Raw genomic sequence first — 23397 nt, 5'->3', positions numbered from 1 at the left:
GGCCGCGGGCGCCTCCGCGCTTAAGGCGACCGCCCGGCCCGCCCTCGCTGGAGGCCGCCCGCCCCGCGCCCCGCCCCGCGACGGCCTCCGCCCCCGCCTGGGACGCTGCCCGCCAGCTGGAACTCGGACTCGGAGTGACAGGCCGGTGCGGTGCGTGAGGACGGGGCAGGGATCCGCGCAGGGCGGCCAGCGGCCGCCCCGAAGGGCAGCCACAAGTCAAGAAGCTGCCGCACGCCCTCCCCCGCCCTCCTGGGGCCACCACCAGGTCTCCCTCCCGGCTCCCCGCTGCCCCTGGGGACAAACACGTGGTCAGCTTTGGGAAGCATCCCAGGTGTGCTGGACTGTGGCTCCCAGGGGGGCAGGGTCTGTGCCAGTCTGTCCTCCGTGGGAGTGCCAGTCTCTGCCCGCCCTCCTCTGCCACCCTGCCACCCCCGCCTCAGTTGCCCCTCCATCGGGAGGATTTGGTAGCACCGCCCACATGGCAGAGGCCTTGGGGTCCACTCTGACCTTGCTGACCCTTCGTGCTGGGGACTGGACGCTGGCTCCTTTCTCATTGTCCCTCATGCCTTCCCCACGGCCACCTCAGACCTGCCTCAAGGGCTCACTCTGGTGCCAGGCCGTCAGGCCTGATGAGGCTGCGGGAGTCAGGGAGGGCACCTGCCTTTGAGGTGAGCCTTGGGCTGTGGAGGCCGCGGGTATGCAGCCGCAGGGTGCAGGCCAGGGGCCACCGCCTGCTCTGAGACCCGGGGAGGAAGCCAGCAGGGCAGGAGGCCACGCGCATGTGCGAGGCCGACAGCGCCAGGGCCTCACCCTGGCCCTGTCAGCCTGTGACCTGCGGAGCCCGCGATTGCCAGGGGAGCGGCCAGGCTGCAGGGAGCAGCACATCGCATGGGGATGGAGTGACCCTGGGCACCCGCAGCTGCCGCAGGTGCCTGCTGGGGCTCCCAATAGCACTGAGTGAGCCTGGGGGTGGGAGGCCGGTGGCTAGCGTGTGGCCGGAGACCCCTCGGCCCCCAGGCGTTAGGGTCCCAGGATAGCAGTGGCTTGGGCCTACCGGCCATGGCGGGACTCTCGTCTGCCCTCGGAGCGGGTGAAGATGAAGATTTTTTCCCATCCAAGTTTATGGACACCCAGGTGAGGGGTGGTGGGCACCACCGGAGTGGGCGGGTCAGGCTCCTGAGGCCTCTGGTCCCTGGAGGCTGGGGCTCTGCTGGCGTTCAGGCAGGGGAATGGCCCCTCAGACGGGCGTGAGCCCCCGAGGGCCCAGCAGCCGCAGTGGCCAGGAGCCTGAGGTGAGCTTCAGGGCCAAGGCAGGGGATGCGGGCGGTGGGGCCAGGCCTCCCCTTTCCAAAGGGCCTTCGGCAAAGGAAGGCTGACAGCAGGCACTTCTGCCTCGGAATACATGAAGTACATGCTGCTTTAAGGCTGTGGACAGTCCAGACCCCCGTGTGAATGCCCTGTGTTGGGGATCTCAGGGCTGGTCGGGGCTGGGCGACCCTTGACCCTGACCAGGGCTCCTGGCCTGTCTCCACAGGGCGACTCGGGCCTGAGGGACCGAGGGCCAGGAAGTCAGCCCCCAGTGTGCCTGTGGGCACTGCTCCCGGGCAGGCTGCTCTGGGGCCTTGTGGTCCTGCAGGTGCTGGGCCCGGAGGGTCACTCCCTCCCAGCTTCTCCAGGACACAGACGATCAGGGGCCTCAGAGGGTCAGAGCGCTCCTTGATTCTGACCTTTTCACCTGCAGGTGGGGAAGCTGGGTCCTGGGTTCCAGGGCTGCTGCTGCGGACGCCCAGGTGTTCCCGGAGCAGGCGGCATGCTCCTGGCTCCGGGCGCCCAGGGGCCGGGTGGACATCTGCCTCGGCCCCGCCTGCTCTCAGAGGCAGGCGCCAGAATGACAGGGCAGGCGGGCTCAGAGTTCAGGCAGGCCGGGTGCGTGCTCTCCCCTCTTGACCACACTGTCCCCCCAGGTCTGACGCAGAGGCAGAGTCCCGAGTGCAAGGACGCGGGCCACTTCCAGCTCCGTCCTCTCAGCAGGCCCCGCTCCCACTCCCGAGGCTGCGTAGTTCTCGGCCAGAGGCGCCCATGCTCTGCCGGCTCCTGGGCACCCAGGGCAGATGGCGGGGCAGTGGCGCCCCCTGCTGCTCCACCCCTTGCTGCCTCAGGCTCAGCCGACCAGGCCACCTCGGACCCTTCCAGAGCCCTGCGTCTCCCCAGAGCCCTGGCCTTCTATGCAGGGCCGTCCCGAGGACCTGGCATCCTCCGGGGTCCTGGTGCTCTCAGGACACGGGACACAGGGCATGTGACGGCCTCCGCTGCGGTTGGCACGTGCAGGCCCCGGCAGGCCCTCCCTGATGCTGGCCGGCCGCCCGCCTCGGGCCATGGTGGGGATCTTGTGGCCATGCAGACGCCCCCTGGTGTGCGCTCCCCTGGGGACGCCACTGAGCCGCACGGAGACCTCCAGGCCGGGCCAGGTGTGCCTCCCTCCAGGGTCTCACCCGTCCCCCCAGCCGGCCCCGGGCAGGACACATGCCCTCTCCAAGCTCCTCCCCGAGCCCAGACCCACAGGGGTGAAGTCGTAGCTCACAGCACTTTGGGGACCACAAGCACCAGCCTGGCCACACCCTGGCCTGCGATAAGACTCCTTGGTCCACGTCAGGGGGTGACTCAGGGCTGGGGTGGAGAAGCCGTGACGTGGGGCCGTCTGCCACCCCTTCCCCTGGGCACTCCCTCCAAGAGGGAGACTCCAAGCCCTCCTCCCATTCATCCAGGCCTCCTGCTAACAGTCCCGAACACCCTCCCCGTGCCCACCAAGCCATCCCTGCCTGTGAGGGCCACAACTGGAGCTCATCACAGCCCCGGGAGCCCAGTAAAGTAGGTGATGTGATGCTCTGGATTTTGTAGGTGAGGCAGCCAAGGCACAGAGAGGTGGAGTAACATGCCCAAGGCCACACAGCCTGGTTCCACAAGAAAAGAAGCAGGATTTGGACCCCGATGCCTGGCTCCAGAACGCCTGTCCTGGGCCGGCCCCCGTCCATCTCTGGCTGCCACACCGTTACACACGCACAGCGGATGCTGTGGTGGAAGGAAGCCAGGGACTGAGCACCACATGGGGCCATGGAGTGAGTGGCGTCTGAGAGGGAACCGGGCGGGGAGCAGGGAGGGAGTTCACTGCACCCTCCCTGGGAGGACCTCCAGCCTGGGCCTTGGCTGCCGGGGCCAGAGGGGCAAGAGTGGAGGGGCGGGAGGGGCAGGCAGGGTCCAGGGTGAGAGTCTGTCCCCAGGGCCAGTGCTCGGCTGTGGAAGAAGCGGCCAGCCGGGGGGGATGCCAGGGCTGGGATGGCAGGGCTGCAGGGGCCTCAGCCCCAGCGACAGCACAGCTCAGACTGGTGGTGGCCAGAGGATCTAGCGGGACCTCTTCCGGCTGGGTCCCAGGGTCTGGCTTCAGGCGCAGCCTGATCCAGGCCCTCATCGTGCTCCAGCCCTCTGGACTGTGTTCCCTCGGTGCTGGTCACAATCTGAGGTTCCAGTGGTCAGCCACTGCCACTGCCCAGACCCTTGCCTCTGAGGGGCTTTGCCCCAAGGCCCCAGCAAGAGGAAATGAGTCCCCTTGGGCCCTGGCGCACAGTCCACCCCTGAGAACATGGGCTGCAGCCTCCAGTCCAGCTCCTGTAGGGCCCCTGATCGCCTCCTGCTGGGACTCACTGGGCGGAAGCTATGCGGGGACCAGGAGCAGGAAAGGCGGGCGTGCCTCCACCCCCCGAGGGCTGGCCTCTGCTCGCACACCTCTGGGGCCAGGGAGCTCACCGCCATCAAGACGGGCCCTGCATGGTGAGGAGGCTGTGCCTTCCTGGAACCACGTTCTGCTCCTGAACCTCTGGAGGTGGCAGGACCCTAGGGGCGTGGGGAGCACGTTGCCCTCACCTGCGGAAGGAGGCTGTGGAGTCAGCCTGCCCGAGCTGCTGCTGTCTGTTAGCTCTCAGGGGCCGACGACCCTCAGCTTCCCATCTATCCGGAAAATGAGAAGCAAACTTCCTCCGGTCCTGAAGTACCAAAGACACTAACTAGGAGGCCCCGAGACCCCTGCCCCGTGTCCACAGCCTCTTCTCGGGAGTGTGGGTGGGCCTGACCTTATCAGATGAGCCCTCAAAAAAGGGGCCGGGACTGTCGGGCATCTGTAATTCTGGCAGCTTGGGAGACCAAGGCAGGAGAATCACAAGTTCAAAACCAGCCTCAGCAACTTAGTGAGACCCTCTCAAAAAGGAAAAGGGTTACGTACCCCTGGCTTCAATCCCTGGAGTAAATTAGAAAACAAAAGGAGGCTGAGCCCTTCCGGAACAGGGGTCATGGGGAGAGGGGAGGCATGGAGAGGACCACAGGCAGGAAGCCGTATGTGACAGGCCCACGATGGGAAGCCCTTGAGTCTGACCCCAGGGTGCCGGCCATGCCCAGTGCCACGAAGGGACATGGCCGCCCGGACAGCCAGGCTGGTTGGTAAGAGTCAGTCATGTTGATGGAGGCTCTGCCGTGTCAGCTGCCTTGGCCTCCGAAGGAGGAATCACCACTGACCCGTGTGTGACCTGGGCAAAGAAAGCAAGCCCAGAGAGGTTACAAGCTTGCCCCCAGTCACACAGCAGGGAGCTGCAGCACTGGAGCGCGGCAGGGACCCGAGCCTCTCCTGCTGAGGCCAAGCTGGGACTTGCTGAACTGTGGTTGTTTGAAGTTAGATCACTGTAAAGGGGAGCTGTGCCCAGCCACCCCAAGATGAGCCCACTCAGGGAAGAGCCAGGAGTGGAGCAGGCAAACAGAGAGTGCCTGCTGTGCTGGGCGGCCTCCCCTGCCCCGTCTGGTGCCCACTGTGCTGCTGTCATGCAGCACCACAGGCCGGGGGGCTCGCGAGGAAGGGAAGTCGAGATGGGCAGTGGTACACACTTGTAATCTCAGCTGCTCAGGAGGCTGAGGCAGGAGGACCAAAATTTGGAGGCCAGCCTGGACAACTTAGTGAGACCCAGACCAAAGGGTCTGACAGGATGCACCTGGGTCCCCTGGGTTCCATCCCCAGTACTGGAAGGAAGGAGAGAAGGGAGGAGAGAGGGAAGGAAGGAAGGGAGGAAGGGAGGGAGGGAGGGAGGGAGGGAGGCAGGGAGGCCGTAGGCAGACTCGCAAGCGTAAGAAACCCACTCCTTCCGTCTGGCTGGGAGCGCAGGTGGAGGCCCCCCTGGCCAGGCCGCCTTGCTGTGTCATGAAATGGTGGAGGGCCGGGCCACCCCAGACCTCTCTGGTCTTGATGCCCTCAGGGGACAGTGGCACTGGACGGCATGTGGCCGGCAGGCCCAAGCCAGGGCAGGACAGTGCACAGGGAGCGAGGGCCGGATGGGCCGTGTGGGTCATCTCCCTGTCCCTGTGACACGGCAGCTGAGGAAGCCTCCTTCAGGGAGCAGAGGCTGGTCTCGGCTGGGCTTCAGGCCAGGCAGGGCCACAGAGCCCTGCCTGCAGGGCCATGTCACCGTGGGGCGTGTGGGCGGGGAGCAGAGGGCGGCGTGGGCCCCCGGGGACAGCACGCCCCCACTCAGGACTCCCGGTGGCCCTGGGCCTCCAGCAGGCCCCACACCCTGCAGCGCGGCCCCCAACAGTCCCCTCAGGACACGTCCACGCGGGGTGGATGGAGCCCTCCAGTCGTGTCTGTCCTCCCCAAAGCCCTGCCTCTGGACTGCGCTGGGGACCACGCCTGCAGCCCAGGTGGCTTTAGGGACTGTCCAGCCCAACCATGACTGGCGTGTCCACCTCCAGAGCCCATGTGGTCACGTCTCCCTGGGCAGCCTGCAACCTGTCTGTGCCCTGGGACCAGAGCCTGGCCACACCAGACGTCCAGAACTGAGGGCCACCCTCCTGCCCCCTGGCCAGGGTGCATGTGCTGGGGACATCTGGCCAGCCCCTCCCTGTGGAGGGAGCTTTTCATGGCTGAATACTATTCCATTGCCTGGTCTGGTCCCTGTCCCTCGTCTGGTGGATGCAGGCTGTGACACCGCTGCAGGGCCGCTCCTGGGATGTGCGTCTCCACTTCCCGGGGACTTGCTGGCCCCTGTGCTGAGGTGGCCACACACAGCTCCAGGGGCCACCAGGGCTTCCCCGCAGCGGCAGCGCCCTTTCAGGCTCACCCGCAGTGCGAGGGGCCCTGACCAGCTCGCCATTGCCGAGGCCCCGTCCAGGGGTGTGGTGTCGGGCTGGGGTCTTGGTGTGCCTTTCCCTCACGGCTCCGGCCGGAGCCCCTGCGTGAGCTCCTTGGCCATTGGTCTGTCCGTCTTTTTGGTTGTCCGTCTTCTCATTGTTGAGTTCTGAGGGCTCTTTATATATTCTGGGCCAAAGCCCCTCACCACACAGGGTGGCGCCTGCGTCCCTGCGCCCTGTGGGCTCCAGCCCTTCCTCGCGGTCCTGTCCGGCACGGGAGCCTCGCCGAGGGCAGGCCAGCATAGCTACGGAGTCCTCACTGGGCACTTCCAACGTCCTCTCTTGAGAAGACCCTGCCCAACCCACGTCACAGAGATTCAGTCCCCTGTCTCCCTCCAGGGGATCCGTGGCTGCACGGGCTGCATGCCTCACATCCGTGGGGTGTGGGGCCAGGGGCCTCTCTGTCCGTCTGCATGTGGACGCATTTCCCCACTGGGCGGTCCCAGCGCCGCCCGCTGCCCGTCCCTGTCACACTTCTCCTCCCACAGGTGTCAGGCCACGGCCCCCTCTTCTCCCCTCCTTGGGTAGCTTGGACCTCACGTCCACTCTTCCAGCAGGACTGTGAGTCCCCGTCCCTGCCGAGGTCACTGGCTAACCAATGCTGAGCCGCTGCCTCCTCCCCATCCTTCCTGGCCAGAGTCACACTGGGGCCACCGAGTGGGGGTCAGTGGCCACCAGCCTCAGGCTACTGTCCTCCCTGACTCCATGGGTCAGGCAGAAGCCCCTCGGGGTTCCTCGCCCCACAGCCCCTGCTCCTGCCCGACGCTCAGCGGGGGCTGGGATCCCCTCGTATTTTCAGATATTAATATTATTGTCCATTGGCAATTTTCAGGGGATACCGGGGATTGAACTCAGGGGCACTTGGCCGCTGAGCCACATCCCCAGTCCTATTTTGTATTTTATTTAGAGACAGGGTCTCACTGAGTTGCTTAGCGCCTCCTCATTGCTGAGGCTGGCTTTGGACTCCAGATCCTCCTGCCTCAGCCTCCTGAGTGGCTGGGATTATAGGCGTGGCCCCCGCGCCCAGCAGCAATATTATTTTTGATGCACATCTATGGGCAGGGTGGTGCCTTGGTCCCTGTGTGCGAGGTGCCGTGGCCGAGGGAAGACCATGACCCACCTGTTGACTTATGGCGAGATGTCGGAAGCTTGCTCTCGGCCACTGTGAACTGTGGGGATGTTGACCACGCCACCTGCCACACAGATCTTGAGGCCTATCCCGGCATCTGAGCCACTGCTCCGGGGTTAGGAGCCCCTCCCTCGCCGCCCTTCTGCTCCCCGCGTCTGCGAGAGCAGCTCCTTGCCTTCCACCCGGAGGTCACGGCCCGGGTCCTCCTGCCCCTTGCTCCGTCCACTCTGTGGAGGGTCCTCCAGGCTTACCCGTCATGTGGCAAATGACCAGTTTACCCTCTCTGAGGCCGAGAGGGCTGCGGTGTGGCCTGCACCGTCAGCTGTGGCCCTTAGGTTGGACGGTCCTGGCTGCTGTGACCAGGGCAGCCCTGGAGTGTCCGCTGCCGTCCCCCCCCGCCTGCCTCCAGCTTGATGGCTCCGCCTGCCTGACCCCTCGCCTCAGGCGAGCCTCTGACCCCACTGGGCTGCCAGCCCTCCACCAGCACCTCGGGCCAGGAGGACGCCCTGACCCTCCACTGTGGCTGCCCCAAGGTCCCAGCTCCCGAGCCTCCCAGGGCCTCGCCCCTGCCCGAGCGGGTCCTGAGCAACCTTCCTGGGAGGAGGGAGGCGGCCCCTAGGAGGAACGGGACAGGCCCAGAGTGGCCAGGGCGGGCTGGGGACCAGGGTCGGAGGCAGGACTGGGAGAAGCCGGCTGGATGTGCAGCGTGTGGGGCTGGGGCTGGGGAGGGTGGCGCATCCTTGCGGATCAAGTGCGCCGCAGGGTGGGGCAGGCTCCGGGAGCCCCTGGGGACAGGGCCCAGGCGCTTCTGTGGCGCCTAGGGCTGCAGACGCCAGGCCCGTGGGCCTTGGATGCCCCGCGTGCCTGTGGTCGTGACAGAGCCCTGGGCCGTGCACGTGGGCTCAGGAGGCGGGTGCCCAGACGGTGCGGGGCGGGCTCAGTGCCCCCACAAAGGCCCCACGTCCTGTGCGGGAGCAGCCTCGCCCGTGGCCACGGTGGCGACTGCCCAAGGGGCTTCTGCAGAGGCAGCACAGCGGGCAGCGGGGACTCGCCTGGGCCTGGGTGTGGGACAGGCTCTGGGCCCTTGGGGCAGGCGCAGGGCCTGTCCTCGCTCTGCGGCTCCCGGGCTCCTGGGCCAGGGCCTCCTGACTCTCCGCTTCCTGGGCGACGGCGTCTTGCCTGCCACCCCGCGCCTGCCCCTGAGGCCCTTTCCTCCCTTCCTTCTGCGGGAATTCTCATCTTTCAACGTCTGCTTTGGGCATCATCTCCCCTTGCCTGGGACCGCCATCGCCTCTGGACTCACTGTCCCTGGGCTTCCCCTGAGCAGCCCACTGGACAAATGTCCCTGCACTGGCTGCCCACTCTGGATGGCCCCCACTGTCCAGGAAGCCCCACCTACATGGCTATGCCTGTAGCCCATCTGCCCAGGCAGGCCTGGCTGCCTGGTGTCCTGCCCGCTCCGTGGCCACCCCAGTCTCCAGGAGCGTCTGGGAGCTCAGGGGCTGCTGGACATGCTGGCCCCGTGTGGCGGGTCTTGTTTCGTCTGCTTAGTGCCTGGGAGGACGTGGCCGTGCCTGGGGACCCAGTGCAGGGGCTGCGGGCACAGACAGTAGGGGTGCGGCCCCGGGACAGCTCCTTTCCCCTAGAGGTCCAGGAGCCCTGGAGGGTGCCCGCTTCCTGCCCAGCTCTGAGCTCCGCGGAGAAGGGCCGGGGGGCGTCCAGCAGGGACACAGGGCCCCACACAGCGGCTACCCCAGCTGCCCAGGCCTCTTGGTGGCACAGAAGGAGCTGGCAGGCCAGTTTCTCCCAGGTGCCTGGGGCAGCGGCTGGGCTGCTGCTGGGCACTGGGCAGGGGCCTGGGGAGCTGGGCCTGCCTGTAGCCGCTGCAGCTCAGGGTCCAGAAACACAGTTAAAGCAGACTCAGCCACTGGGAGGAGGCTGGACGGGGAGACTGGCCCCAGGAAGGACGCTCGGGCCGGGCGCGTGGAGGGGCTCCCCAAAGAACCGCAGGGAGGACGCCCGCCGCCCCCACGGCCCCCCAGCCACAGTCTGGGGATTGAGGGGCTACTCGGCTGCAGCCAGCAGCTGGTCACAGACACTGCCTGGACATCAGTGGGGCCGGGAGAGGCTTCAGGAGTGACTGGCCCCCAGCCGGCCAGTGGGGCATCTTCTGGCCTTGGGCTGGGCAGCTGGATGGCGAGGAGGACAGGGTGGTGGTGGGGGGCCAGCAGGCGAGAGTGCCCGAGGGCCCTGAGCTCCCGTGGCGGCCAGCGCCCCAGGGGGCCGCAGGAGGCCATCGCACGGCCACAGCGGAAGGAGCAGGTCACACCGCGGGGCCAGGTGATGCCACTCTGTGAAGTGGAAGTGTGTCCCTGTGTGTCTGGGTGAGGCCGCCGCAGGCTGGGGACCCTCCTCGCACTGACGGCCTCTCCCTGTGGTGGCAGCAAAGCCGTGTGTCACGTGGGCGTGGTGCCTGCACTGTGTGTGCTGTGTGTGGATGTGTGTGTGCTGCGTGTGCTGTGTGTGGACGTGTATGGATGTGTGTGTGCTGTGTGTGGATGTGTGTGTGCTGCGTGTGTGATGCGTGTGGATGTGTGTGTGCTGTGTGTGGATGTGTGTGTGATGTGTGTGTGCTGCGTGTGTGATGCGTGTGGATGTGTGTGTGCTGTGTGTGGATGTGTGTGATGCGTGTGTGCTGGGTGTGTGATGCGTGTGTGCTGCGTGTGGATGTGTGTGTGATGCGTGTGGATGTGTGTGTGCTGTGTGTGGATGTGTGTGTGATGTGTGTGTGCTGCATGTGGACATGTGTGTGCTGTGTGTAGACGTGTGTGTGCTGCGTGTGGATGTGTGTGTGATGCGTGTGTGCTGCGTGTGGATGTGTGTGTGATGCGTGTGTGCTGCGTGTGGATGTGTGTGTTGTGTGTGTCATGCACAGTGTGTGCACGTGTGTCGTGCATGTGGCGTGAGGCCCTGGGGAGGCCATGACCGTGTCTGTTCTTCTGTCACCATCCCGCCCCAGGCTGAGTCCAGGAGGCCATGTCCAGGTTGGGGTGGACGTCCCTGCGCTCTGCCGTCCTGGGATTCTTCCTGGAGGAAGGCCATGGCCTGGGAGGAGCGCTTGCTTCCCTGTCCCCAGGGCGGCCTGCTCGGGCTGGACAGCGAGGCAGGACAAGCCAGCATGAGTTGTGCCTGGTGGAGGGAGCTCAGCAAGGGCCATGAGCCCAGGAAACTCTGCACAGCACTGCCAGATGGTCCCCGACGCAGCAGCCACGGCCTCCATCTGCTGATCCTGTGTCCCCATCCCTGTCCTGTCCCCTCAGAGACACCGGTGCCCATGGATGGTGAGACTCTACTCAGCAGCACAGGGCTGCTGGGGTGTCAGCTCACAGGGCAGAGTGACTCTGCCCCGGGGGACCTGGTCCAGACGCCACTCCAGTCACTTGTCAACCACTGCTCCTTGTCACTTGTCACTTGTCAACCACCGCTCCTTGTCACTTGTCACTTGTCACTTGTCAACCACTGCTTCCTTTCCATGTCTCACAGAAAAGAAGAGCCGTGCTTTTCCCGACTCACGTGTGGGTGGCGTGGTCACGGCTTGCTCTTGATGGTCAAACGGGCACCTCCTGTGGACAGTTCAGAGGGCAGCAGGGTCCTGCCCGCACCTTGCCTGGGGCAGCTCTGTGCTGACCTGAGGGAGCCCGGGAGCAGGAGGGGCGGGGCTCCTGGGACCTGCTGGCCAGCCTCCTGGACGCGGGCGCTCCCTGGACCTGAGGGGCCATGTGGGCGTTGGGGTGCCTGTGTGGCACCTGAGTCCTGGCCTCACCCAGGCCCTGCTCTCCACCAGTGTGACCGCAGCGCTGCCTCAGTCTCCCCTGCGTCCACGACTGGGCAGCAGAACACGCGCTGGGGACCCAAGAGCTGGGGGACGCAGGGACAGGCAAGAGCCACAGCCACCGCGTCCTTCTGGGTGGCTCTCCTGGGTCTGCTCTGCTGTCACAGCCCTCAGGGGACATGCAGTGGTCCAGCCGCCGCAGACAAGGCTTGGCGGTTCCTTAAAAGCCACCCATACACCCGGGCGGCGGATCCCCCGCAGGGAAATGGAAGCCCACAGCCCCACGGAGGCAAGGAGGCCACACAGCCGCTGCAGCTGAGGGTGCCCGATGGACGCTAAGCAAGCCCTGGTGCGGCCACTCCCCATCAGGTAGGCTGGGGCCACCGCCCAGCCCAGAGAGGGCACCACCCTCCGACCCACGTGTGCCCAGGTGGTGCCCGCACGTCACACGCCACAAGCCTCCATCCGCATCACCTTGAACCCAGTGGCCACAGAGGTGGGCGTGGGCCGTGGGGCCCGGGGCGGTGGCGGAGTGGACGGTGCAGAGACGTCCTTGGGGGGTGCACGGTTCTGCCTCTGGGTGGCGGTGGTGGTCAGAAGAGCCCACTGTGACACAGTGACCTGGGACTTCGGACGGGCATGGCGCAGCGCCAGGGGCTGGCTGGGGGGCTGCAGGTCCGTGCAATGGGGTCACTGGGGGAGACCGGGAGGGACGGGGACCTCCACAGGGCCTCTGGGCCTTCTTGTAAACACGATCTTTTCAGAGTCAGAAGCAGAAGTAATCCTGGGGGGCCATGAGACCCGCCCCAGGCATTCAGAGAGAGGAGGCAGCACAGGGCCTGGTCAGACGGGACGCAAGGACGGAAGGATGGAAGGACGCTCAGAGGAACTGACTCACTGGGCGGGTCCCCAGGGCTGAGATCCTGCAGAGCCCCCCAGAGTGGTGGGAGGGAGGCGGGCCTGGGGGGAGCTGCCGCAGAGCAGGAGGCCCCGCTCTCCTGGAAGCAGCGCCGCCCGCTCGTCCTCTCGCCAGCCTGCTCAACACAGTGCACTGTGGCACCTGATCAGGTTTGAGAGGACGTCTGTCTTGTTACCTCACTGCCACCAGCTGTGGGGCCACGTGAGTGTCTGTGGGGATGCAGCAGAGCCCTGGGAGGGGGCCAGGCTGCTTCTCATCAGCGTGACGCTTGTGGGGCCTGGCCAGCAGCCACTCATAGACAAAGTTCTCTCATCTGGCAGCCTGCTTGATCAACCCCTCCCTGCAGCCCACACCCTACAGCTCATTGTCCCAGAGAACCTTGCTATGGAGTCAGCCCTGCCCGGAATACCCCCTCCTTTGCTCAGCACTCATTCCCCACAGGAGTGAGTGTCCTGGGGTCCCTACGGCCTCAGGAGCTTGCAGTTCTGTGCAGGGAAGCCCCTCCAGGTGCCTCCTCAAGCCTGGGTGTGGTGGAGGGGAAGGCAGAGGCCTGACAGCAGTGAGCAGCCAGAAGGAGCCACCCACCAAAACGGGCCAGTGGGGTGGACAGTGGCTGCAGTGGACAGATGGGCTGCCTGCGATGTCTGGGTTGAGCTCCTGCCCCGAGGTGGTGGTGTAGGAGGGAGTCTGGGGCCGATGGCGGCACCCGGCCAGCACACAGCGAGAGCTCTGCCTAGGAACAGGCCCTAGACTCCTCCGTCTCCCACAGACCTCAGCCCCCAGAACTGCAAGAAGTCTCCGCTGGCTCTCAGCCGCCCAGGCTGCAGCATGCCCAGGGGCTGCGGGTAGGGGAGCCAGGCCAGGCAGCGTGCCCGGAGGTGCCAGCCCTCCATGGCAGGGTGCACAGGCCGTGGGAGCAGGAGCCTCACAGGTGCCACAGGTGAGCCACCCCTGGAGACGGCCTTTCCAGACAGAGTCCACTCCAGAACACAGCCCTCGCCCCGGCTGTGTGGACGTGTGTTCGTGCCATGTGCGGCCAGCCCTCGCCCTGGCTGCCTTCCTCAGTCTCAGCACCAACCAGGCCTGCCCCTGGCCCTTTGCACCTGCCGAGTCAGAAGCTGCTGTGATCCTAGCTGGTTTCCTTCCCAAGGCCCCAGATACCAGCGTCTGCCAGACACCCGGGCACGGGCACCACTGCCTGGGGCTCCAGAGCAGGCTCGGGCATGGACTCCTTCTCCCAGCGTGGGGAAGCAGGGACCCTCTGGGGCCCCTCAGGGGCTGCTCTGGGGTGAATGGGAGCCAGGAAGGGGGCACAGCCTGGCTCTGCCATGCCAGCTCTGTTTCCTCATTCAGAAAATAATCCCTGGGCATCAGGCCTTGGTCACTGGACGCTGCCATGGTCAGCTCCCTGGAAACAGCTCTTGCAGACAGATTATGGTGAGGCTCGGAGAGCGGCGACCTTCCTGAGTGACCCAGCTGGGCGCTGCATGTGTCAGGAGTGTCCTTGTCAGAGGGGGCAGAGGGAGAGCTCACACACACAGGCCAGAGTGGCCGGAGGGAGAGACCAGAGCCATGCAGCTACCAGCCAGGGACGCTGGCGCCCCAGGAGCCGGAGGCCAGGAAGCAGAGCTTGGGCAGAGCGTGGGCCACCCACCGCACTCCCGACACCTGGCTCAGCCCCAGCCTGGGGCACTAGGGAGCCCCCGACTCAGAGCTAGGGCTGGGGCGAAGGCAAGGAGGGTTTCCCACACGCCTCCCCGAACAGCACGCCAGCGTCCTCTTCCCGGCCACCCTGAGGGTCTTCATGCAAGAGCTGAACCACTGAAGGGCCAGGGAGCTGAGCAGGCCCCAGGGATGCAGGTGAGGAGGGACTGGACCCTGGTGGCTTCCAACCAGTCCACCTCCCAACCAGGGCAAGCTGCCCGAGTCAGCGGCTGGCCACCCAGGCCCCTGGGGCCTCTGGGTTGCTCTGCTTCTGCAGCCCACTGACCTCTCTGGGCCTCAACTGCAGGGGGCCCCGGCCCAGTGGCGGGGGCTGTTCCGCCATGCTGCTGACGAGGTCCGAGCGTGGGGAGGGCTCGGCAAGGCCGCCGTTCCGGACACTGCCGCTGCCACCTCTCCCAGGACGGGCGTTCTCTGTGGTCATCCCTTGTAACTGCAAGTCACAGTCCTGATCGTTGCGGTGAGGACGTAGCCTCGGCGAGTCTGCGAGCTGGGGGAGGAGGAGTGCTTCAGACCTGCGCCACGCCGCACAGCCCGAGGGTGCCGAGTCGGACGGGCCCAGAGACCAGGTACAGGGACTGCTGGCTCCTAGGTGCCCACACCCGCCCCGGTAATGCCTCACCAGCAAAACAGTCCCACAAACAGAGCCCGACACTTGTCCCCACAGTGCAAGGACCGCCCTGCCCAGCTTACAGGACTGGGGGACACTCCTGGTGCCCACCTAGAGGGAAACAAGCCGATGGGATAGGGACCCCCACGGGGCCGCCTGCTCCCTGCACAGGCAGGTAACTGGCAATGGTGAAGGCGGGAACCTCCCTCAGACCAGGGTCCTTCGGGCCGTCCTTCCCAAGGGCCTCCCCTGGGCCCAACGCCCTCCCCAGGGAGCCCCAGCCCAACGCTGCCTGCCCCCCGCATCCTCCTCCCAGACGCCCACCTCCAGGAGCCCTTGGCCCATGCCCCGCACAGGAGGGCGACGAAGCCCTCGGCAGGCCCTGCATGAGCGAGGGACCAGGCGGTGGACGTGTGTGACAGCGGGCCCCACGAGGGCTGCTGGGGTCCCAGGGCTACCGCGCCACACGCAGGTGTGCGAGTGGGAGGCCTTCCGCCCCTGGAACGTCAGCCGCTATACTCCAGCACGCGCTGCCTGCCGGACGCCACACAGGGTGTCCCCGGCTAGTGTGATGGCCCTTCCTGATGGCCTCAGCTCCTGAGTGCTGGGGCCCAGTGGCGGCTGGCTTGGAGGCCACGTCCACGTGCAGCAGCGGGGAACCCGGGCTGTGCCGGCCGCCTGGTGTCCTCGGGACCCCGCTGCTCCTGGCTGCCCTCTGCCCACAACCCGCTCCCCGGCTCAGGTCCTGGGTCCAGCCCTTGGCATCGGTGGGGCCTGAGGAGGTCTCAGCCAGTCCTGCTGCCACGTCGTTGTGGTGCCAGCTGGAGGGCCCCTGTCCAGGCGGGGCAGGCACATGGGCGACAGGGCCTCCCCGCCTCGGGTCCTCCTTAAAGCCCCGTCGCCCAGGCGGTCCTGCACCCACAGCTGGGCAGTGAGGGTTCCTGTCCCGTGCGGCCGTTCTGGGGTGCCAGGCGTGTCCTGGAAGGGACGGACGCCCAGCCTGTCCTCCTCTCCTCCAGCCCGGCCCGCAGCCCTGGACCCCGGGCCTCCCTCACCCGTGGCTTGGTGCAGGCCTGGTCACAGTGAGCGCGCTGGCCAGCAGCACAGGCTCCCTCCCGTGCCCTTCCTGGGGCCTGGGGCATGGACACCCTGTGCTGCGCCTTCCGCAGGCGCCTGGGGTCGGTTCTGAAGCCTGACGCGGGCCCGAGGGGGTCACTGGCATCCGCTGCCCACGAGTGTGAGGGAGGCAGCTGCCTTCACGGTCCTGCCGGCCTGTTCCTGAGCACAGCGCGTACAGTCTGGCGGGTGCCCTTCCAGGCTGTGTGGCCATGGATGGTCCCAACTCTGGTTTTGGAGTCGAGCGTCCAGCCTCCCTGGCGCCTTCTCCACGCACTCGGCCGTGAGCCGCCACCCGGGGCTCCGGGGTTCCACATCAGTGACGGATGCCCTGTGAATGCTGCCCGGCTTCCAGGATGGCCCTGGGTGTCCTCTGCTCTTCTCTGCTGTGCTGTGATGGGCGGGGCCCTCGGCCTGCTGTGGACCAGCATGGCGGGGTCCCGGAGCCACGCAGCGTCGTCTGCTGCTCCTGTGTCCACGTCAGCTGTGGCAGGACCCACCAGGCCCAGGCGGGCCACGCCGCTGCCTGTCGGCTGCCTGTGGCCGGGGGTCAGGGACGGGTGCTCTGCTGTCTGGGGCCTCCAACTCAGGGTGCCCACGGTCTGTCCACAGCCTGCAACTGCACCTACGCACAGAGGGCCACGGACCTTGGGTTCCATCCAGCAGCCAGGGAGGCCCTCGCCAGAGGGGCCAGGGCAGAGGCACCGAGGTGATGGCCCCCCTCCTCTGTCACCTGATCCCCTCTAGAGCCCTCTGCACTAGAGGTAAGTCAGGGCCAGCCCGGCCTCGCCTGGCCAGTCTCCAGGCTGTGTTGGGAATGGGTGTGTCCGCAGCTCCTCCTTGTGCTGACGACCCCCTCAGCAGACCTCCTGCTGGCCTCTGCCCTGGAGGACGCTGTCCCGTGTGAGTGTCTCTGGACGGGCTTCTCCAGCTGCCTGGCAGGTGGGATGCACTGGGGCTGCCCAGGCAGGTGGCGGGAAGGTTGGGGAGGCCCCTCAGCCTGGCCTCGGAGCTGGGCTCCGGGCTGGGTGGGGCTGCTGGGCTGTCACTTTCAGACTCCCTGCCCCGGCCCGCCCTGCCCAGCCCCAGGGAGGGCGCTCGCCCTGTAGACAGTGCACCGAGGCCATCACCAAGCTGGAGCCTCCCCGCTTGTCCCCAGTGCCCCTGCTTCCTGGTGACACCCAGGCCTGGAGGGAAATCCAGCCCAGGCTGCGGAGGCATGAAACCCCGTGCTGGGCTGGCCAGTGGCTTGTGTTTGTGGGCCAGAGGCCCAGGCCCAGTGTCTCAGTGGACCAGTGACAGTGTCAGCAGGGCTCAGGGCCACCTGCCCGCTGCAGCTGCTGGCAGAGCTCAGTCCTTGCTGTTGAAGGACCAGGGTTCCCCGTCCTTGTGGATGGTCAGTGGGCACTTCTTGGCTTCTGGAGGAGCCCTCAGCTGACTTCCATGCGCGGCCAAAGCCTGCAGGACTGTCCCCCCGCACAGAAGCCGGACTCCGGTCTAGCCCAGGCCCACGTTGGGGTGGCCCAGAGCCAGTGGATCAGAGACCTTGAGTACACCGACAAACACCCTCACCTTTGCCACCAGCGTGACCAGTCATCTTCACCAAGGGGTCACGCTGGGGAGGGCACTGTGCGAGCCACATAGCCACGCTGCCCACAGGCCTCCCTCCTGGCGAAGGCCCCTCCTGGGCTTCTCCCTCTTGCACCAACTCTGGAGGGGCTGATGAGCCCGGGAGAGCAGGCTGGTTGATTCAGATGCTGCCGGGTAGCTGCCCAGCAAGGCGCAGCCCATTGACAGACAAGGAAACAGGCCGTGGGGGCCAGCAGGGGGCCAGAGGCAGAGCTGGGATCCAGCTGGCTTCTTGCCCTGAACCCACGCAGCCTGACCTGCTGCTGGTGGACTGACCCAGTCAGGGGCAGCCTGTGACTGACATCCCTGGCCAGGCCCTGGACACCTGAGGAGCTGCCAATGGACAGCCACCAAGTTCCCTGGAAAGCAAAGCCCAGGTGGTACAGGCAAGAGCCTGAGGGCAGCTCCCAGCCCCAGCGGGGTCACCAGACGCACTCTGAGGACTGGGAACTCGCTCCTCCTCCAGGACCCCCACCTGCCCTTGAGAGAGTCGGACGCCCCCTGGACTGCGGCCACCTTCTTACAACACCTGCCCATCCAGAGGCCACAGGCCGCGGCGGCTCCCTGTGGTGGGGAGGATGGTGGTGGACGCGCTTAGGTGCTCACGTCCCCGCCGAGCCTCAGAGTCCACATCCGAAGCCCGAGGCCAGCCTGGACGTGTGCCGGGGAGGAAGCTGCTGCGGGGATGTGGGCTCCCAGGAGAGCTCAGCCCGCAGCCGTGTGGGGCCGGGGCTCTGTGGCCTGGGCAGTTGCTGTCCTTCTCTGTTCAGAGAATGAGCTCCTGGGAGCCGGGGAAGGAGTGTTTCGCCCCAGCCCTGGGCACCCTGGACGTGGCTCGCCCGCTCCTGGCCGCCTGCAGCAGTTGACAGTGGTCAGTGGGCAGCGAGCACAGGGTAGGCAGGGTGCCTCCTTCCAGAACCCTGCTCTGCACCGAGGGTCTGTCACCACCGAGGCCCCTGCCAGGCCTGTGGCTGGCCTCACGCCCCCTCTGCTGCAGGAAGGCTGTGGGGGTTGTGGCCTGGGCAGAGCAGGGCTGGAGTCCAGTGGGCCTGGCCCAAGCCAGCTGAGTCCCAGGGGTCAACAGCGCTCCTCACCCAGCCTCAGAGAGCCCAGAGGCCTGGGAGATGCTGCTCCCAGGCCTGCATGTGGCCCTGTTCACGCCTTCTCTCTTCTTCCTGGGACCGTGAGCTAGGGCTTTCCTCTGGTTATGGATGAAGAGACAGAAGGCCTGGGTGGTTAAGCAAGTTGGCCATCCCTCCAGTTTTGGTCCAGTGCTCTGTGGCTGCTGGGTCGGGCTGCAGCTCCACGTGCTATGGGCCGCAGCAGCGGTGGGCAGGGCCGGCCCGCCTGAGCTCATGGCCCACCTCTCCGTGCCTGTCGCCCTCATCTCCCTGGTGACCGACCTGAGGCTCAGAGAAAGCAGCTCCCTGAGGCTCTGTGCTCGCAGGCAGGTGGCCGAGGATGCCTGGCCTGGGATCCCAGCCCACGTGGAGTGTTGGCAGCAGGCCCTGCGGTGGATGCTATCCAGGGGCAGCGACCTCAGCGCCTGTTCCAGCCAAGCGCTCCCCAGGTGTGGCCGGCTCTGGATGCTCTCTGCTGCCCCCTGGTGGCGAGGCTGGGTGCCCCTGCAGGCGGAGCAAGGCTGGGCAAGACCTGGGGTCAGCATCCCGGCTAGTTCTGCCCTGGGCTCTGCCCTGAGTCCCTGCCTCCCCAGTCCTGGTTTGCCTCCCTGTTACAGGAGGCTGAGGGAGGCAGTGAGGTTTCTCCTGGAGAGGCTTTGGGCGTGGGGAGGCTGGCGCAGGGGCCACTGGCTGCACCTCAGGGTCCAGTCTGCTCCCAACCACCTCATTTGAAATCACGTCTGAAAGAAGGATCTGAGCAGGACGGTGGGGCTGGGGGCCATCGACCAGGAGCCTGTGGCCTCTGAGCCACCCCAGCCTCCGTCTCCCTACCCGAAGGTTGGTGAGGTCACCACCTGAGCCCCCTTCCCAGGGGCCAGGATACAGGTGGCACTTGGAGCTCCTAGGGACAGGGCTGAGGCTGGTGGCAAGAGGGGAGGGGTGGGGGCTTTTGCCGACTGCCCACCTCCAGCAGGGCTGAGGGGGCTGGGGTTGTCCTGGCTGGGCTCAGGAGGGAGTACTTGGGCCTCCCTCCCCTAGCCTGTGACGCTCTAGGGGTGAGAAGTCCAGGAGCCACCAGCGAGGCCTAATGGCAACATACCACTTGAGGCAGGCTGGTAGGGTGGTGTAGTTACTGCCCTGGGCTCTGGGGCTTGGCCTCCACCTGCTTTGTGACAATGGATGACACACTTAACCTCTCTGTGCCTTTGTTTCTTTAACTGGAGTGATAATGGTTCCAACCTCCTCACACACTGGTATTTTGAGAACAAAAGTCACAGGGCAGCACCAGATGCCAAGGAGGCTCCCAGGGAAGATGGGGTCACCTCACGATCCCACAGGCGTCCACCACCTTCTCACCATTCGACAGGCAAGGAGGCTGAGGTTGAAGTGGGAGGCTCAGGCCACAGGGCAGATGCCAGCACGCTGCTGGAGATATTTATTGCCACAGCACCCTTCCCTCAAGCCTCGCCCTTCCTCAGGGCCAGTCCCTCCGGGCGTCAGGGCAGGTGGCCGGGGGCCAGCCAGGGGGCCCGGCCGCAGAAGCGTTGGGGCACCAGGTTGGTCCGGCGGAGGTTGAGCTCGGAGGCGAATGTCCTCGCCTTCTGGTAGAAGAAGAGGGACATCTCGCGGTCCATGAGGAAGTGGTGGTAGATGGTGGCCAGGCGCGCGCAGATCTTCAGCTGGGCCTTCTTGTGGCCCAGGTCCACGGCTGCCGCCAGCGCCAGCTGGTAGTAGCCAGCTGCGTCGAACGGGTCCTGCGGGTGGAGATGGGCTCTGACCGGGGGAGCCCGAGCCCCAGGCCACCCCAGCCACCCCACCAGGCCCTGGGCCTTGGCTCTAGGCAGCAACCGGCCCGTTCCTTCCTCCCAGGTGCACGGGGCAGGCGGCCGTGTGCCCAGGAAGAGATCAAGGCCCCTTCTTGGGCACTGGGGACCCAGCCCCAGCGGCAGGCTGCAGGGACCACTTCCGGCCACCAGGTGTCGCCAGCGTGCAGCAGGGCCCCAGGTGCCAGGCAGGCGGGCATTCAGGTGAGCGGTGGGCTCCTTGATTCCTGTCAGCCCAGCTGCGGCTCCCTCCCCCCGCCCCCTGCCAGCAGGAGAACCTGCGCTGTTGGTGACGTGCTGGGCTGAGGCTGGGAGCAGGAGGCAGGCAGTGGGAGAGGCCCGCTCAAGGACCAGAAAGGACAGCGGGCTGCGGCCCCTGCACCCCTCCTCGAGCCTCGGTCACCTCTCTGGGAAGCCCTGCCTGGGTGACTTGAAGGTCAAGTGCTCTCGGGACTCTGGCAAGGGATCCCTGAAAGCAGGCTGGCCTCCTGGACAGGCCTCCTGGGCAGGGGCCCGGTGGGCTGGATGTGTGGGTCTCAGGGGCACTGGGGCCACCCAACACGTCCCCTGCCTTAGTGTCTCCTCCGCTGGGGGCCCCCGACTCTACCCCATGCTTGAGCGTCCTGCACCCCATGACCTCCTGGCTGGCCTCAGTGCTGCGGGCCGGACCCCAGGCCCAGGCCCACAGCCTCGCACTGAGCACCGGCCCACCTTCAGGTCACAGAAGAGGATGTGTCCGAGCGCCAGGTACACCTTCAGGTAGTACAGCGTCTCCTCCTCAAACTCCAGCGGCCAGCTGCAGAGTGACAGGGCCTTGAGGTAGAAGTGCTCGGCCAGCTCGCTGTGGCCCAGCCGGTGGTGCAGCGTGGCCAGCCGGTGGTAGGCCACTCGCTCGTTCAGCCGGTCACCTGGGAAGGGGCGGGCGTGAGGACATGGCCCTGAGGGGTGGGCAGGGCAATCTGGGGCAAGTGCAGACCCTGCAGCGCCTGCCCTGCCTCTTGGCACTGGGCAGCTCCAGCTGGCTTTTCCCCTGGACCACGGGCTTTGGCCGAGGGGTGGATCTGGACACCCTGCGCAGGTCCGAGCCGCCTGGATGGGGTGCCTTTGGCTGCTGTCTTTAACCAGGAACCCTAATGGCCCCCAGGTCCATGTGCTTCTGGGCACAAGGCTCAGGCCCCTGCAGACCAGGCGTGGCCCCTTTCTGGGTCTGTCACCAGCAGAGCCTCCGGCCTTGGGGACTTTGCCTGTTGGAGAGGCAGGCCAGCCTCCTGGTCCCCAGCGTCCTTCCCCAGCAGGGCCAGCCCTGAAGCTCTGCAGCCCACCTGCTCTGGGCCAGGCCTGGGGCACCAGCCCTGGTCAGTCGTCGGGGGCTCCCTGTCTCTGCAGAAAGACAGGTGGCCTGGCACAGCACAGTTGGGTGTTGGGCAGATGGACACCTAGAACTAAGGGAGGGGCTTCTGGAAAGGGGGCGGGGCTTTCTCCAGCCAGGGAGCAGTAGCGGCTGCCAGAGCAGGGGACCAGAGGAGAGGACCGGCGCCCATGGAGGCCCAGCCCCCACAATCAGCAAGCAGAGCAGGGGCGTGTCCAGGGGCACATGGGCTTGCACCCCAGAGGGGCCTGTGCCCTTGGTGAGACAGGGCCTGGGGTGGGCACAGGCTGGGTCTGGGCCCCGACAGCAGGCAGGGCTCACCCAGGGCGATGCTGAGGGCCAGGGCCTCGTGGGCGAACTCCAGGCCCTCCCGCGACGACTCCAGCGTGGCCAGCAGGGCCGCCAGCTTGTTGCACAGCCGCAGCTTGGCCTCACGGTTCCCCACGGTGACAGCCAGGGGCAGCGCCCGGTCCTGTCACGGCGGGGAGGTGGGTCAGGCCTCAGTGGCTGCATGCAAAGTGCCCCTCTGCTCTGGGTGCGTGGGCCTTCCCACCCCACCCGCTCTAGAGTGGTTCCCGGGAGAGCACGCGCCAGAGGGGACCTGGCACCCGCACTGGAGCTGGGCCATCCCCTCGCCCACCCACCCCCACGGCCTCGGACAGCTCCTCCCGGGCCACCACAGGGCCTGAGTGGGCAGGCCCAGCATTCTCTGCTTTAAAAGCACACAGTTGCAAGGACCAGGGCCAGCTGCACACCAGGGACCAGGGGACGGGCAGGAGAAGGCCAGGTCTCACGGCAGGTCCCTTGACACCTCCCATGCCTCCAAGCTATTTCCTCATCCTAAGATGCAGACAAAACCTCCCCCAGGGATCCTCAGACCATGCTGGGCCTCATCGCCTGCCCAGCTGGGGCGTCAAGGTCACCCCCAGAAGCCAAGCAGGAGTCCGCACTGCCACACTCCGCTGGGCACTGCTCACCCGGTAGAAGGACACGGCCTTCTCCCGCTCCCAGGTGCCATTGAAGAAGATGTCTCCAGCTGCCTCGAACAGCTCCAGCCCCAGGTTGGGGTCCCCTGTGCACAGGGCAGCGTTCTGAGCCACCTGCAAGACGGGAGGCTCTGGAGACCAACCTGGACACCCTTTCCCACCACACCCAGACGCGGCCTTCTCTCCCTCCCTGTGCCCTTGGGCCCCTGGGGGCCACAGCCCCAAGCCCCTGAGAGCCTGGGCATGGGCGGGTGCAGGACAGAGGCCCAGCCTGGCCTCCCTCCTGCCCATGTGTCCTAGGTCACTGTGTTCCCTCCACTTGCTGCCCCTTTGTCTCCACTTCTCCTTCAGGTCCTCGGCTACCCTGACCCGGCCACCTCCACCTTCTCTCCCTCCTGGAAGTCCAGCTCCATGGGAATGGGGACTGAGGCCACAGCTGTGTCCACTGCCTGGTGCACAGTAGGTGCTCAGTGGACCCCTGAGTGAAGGTTAGCCCCTGCCTGAATCCAGCCAGACGCTACTGCTCGCAGCTCCGGGGACGTGCCAGGTCCCCGGAACCTCTGGGCTGCTGGATCTGTGAGTCTGGCCGCCCGGAACACCCCTCTTCCGGGGGCTCTAGGCCCCCTTGCCAGCAAACAGCCAGAGCCCAGCCTTCTGGTGCCCAGAGCAGGACGGGTTCTCCTCTCGGCCAGAGCTCCTTTCCTGAGTCCTCAGCCTGGGCTCAGGGAAGGCACACAGTGGTGCTCAAAAGCAAAGGCTCACGGACTCCCCATGTGTTCCGGCATGTTAGGGGAGTGTCTAGAAACAGCTTGTATGGTAACTGTTGTTTACAGGAACCGTGCCTCATGCCGCTGAAGCAAGTTCTGGGTGTCAACTGAGTGGACACACCGTTTGCACATTGACTAAGCGCTTCCTGGGT

At 66.3% G+C, this 23397-nt stretch overlaps 1 protein-coding gene across 6 annotated transcripts in view; it reads right to left on the bottom strand.

Moving 5' to 3' along the window:
• Nucleotides 1-18371: 18371 nt before the first annotated feature.
• SH3TC1 (SH3 domain and tetratricopeptide repeats 1) overlaps nt 18372-23397 on the bottom strand; it is a 43260-nt gene continuing 38234 nt past the window's right edge. For 4 of the 6 annotated variants that reach the window (XM_079154388.1, XM_079154389.1, XM_079154387.1 and 1 more), the window contains exons 14-17: nt 22470-22592; nt 21814-21964; nt 20835-21031; nt 18372-20054 (exon numbers count right to left, since the gene is read on the bottom strand). In XM_079154388.1, coding sequence (XP_079010514.1) covers nt 19797-20054; nt 20835-21031; nt 21814-21964; nt 22470-22592 — 729 coding nt within the window. In that variant the 3' untranslated portion in view covers nt 18372-19796. Of the gene's footprint in view, nt 20055-20834; nt 21032-21813; nt 21965-22469; nt 22593-23397 lie in introns of those variants that run through there. The other 2 variants (XM_079154391.1, XM_079154392.1) reach the window with 2 other exon arrangements.

The sequence above is a fragment of the Sciurus vulgaris genome (genome assembly GCF_902686455.1).
Source record: "Sciurus vulgaris genome assembly, chromosome: 9".
NCBI classification, from domain to species: domain Eukaryota; kingdom Metazoa; phylum Chordata; class Mammalia; order Rodentia; family Sciuridae; genus Sciurus; species Sciurus vulgaris.
The sequence above is the reverse complement of the archived record's forward strand: the minus strand, read 5'-3'. Positions and strand labels throughout refer to the sequence as shown.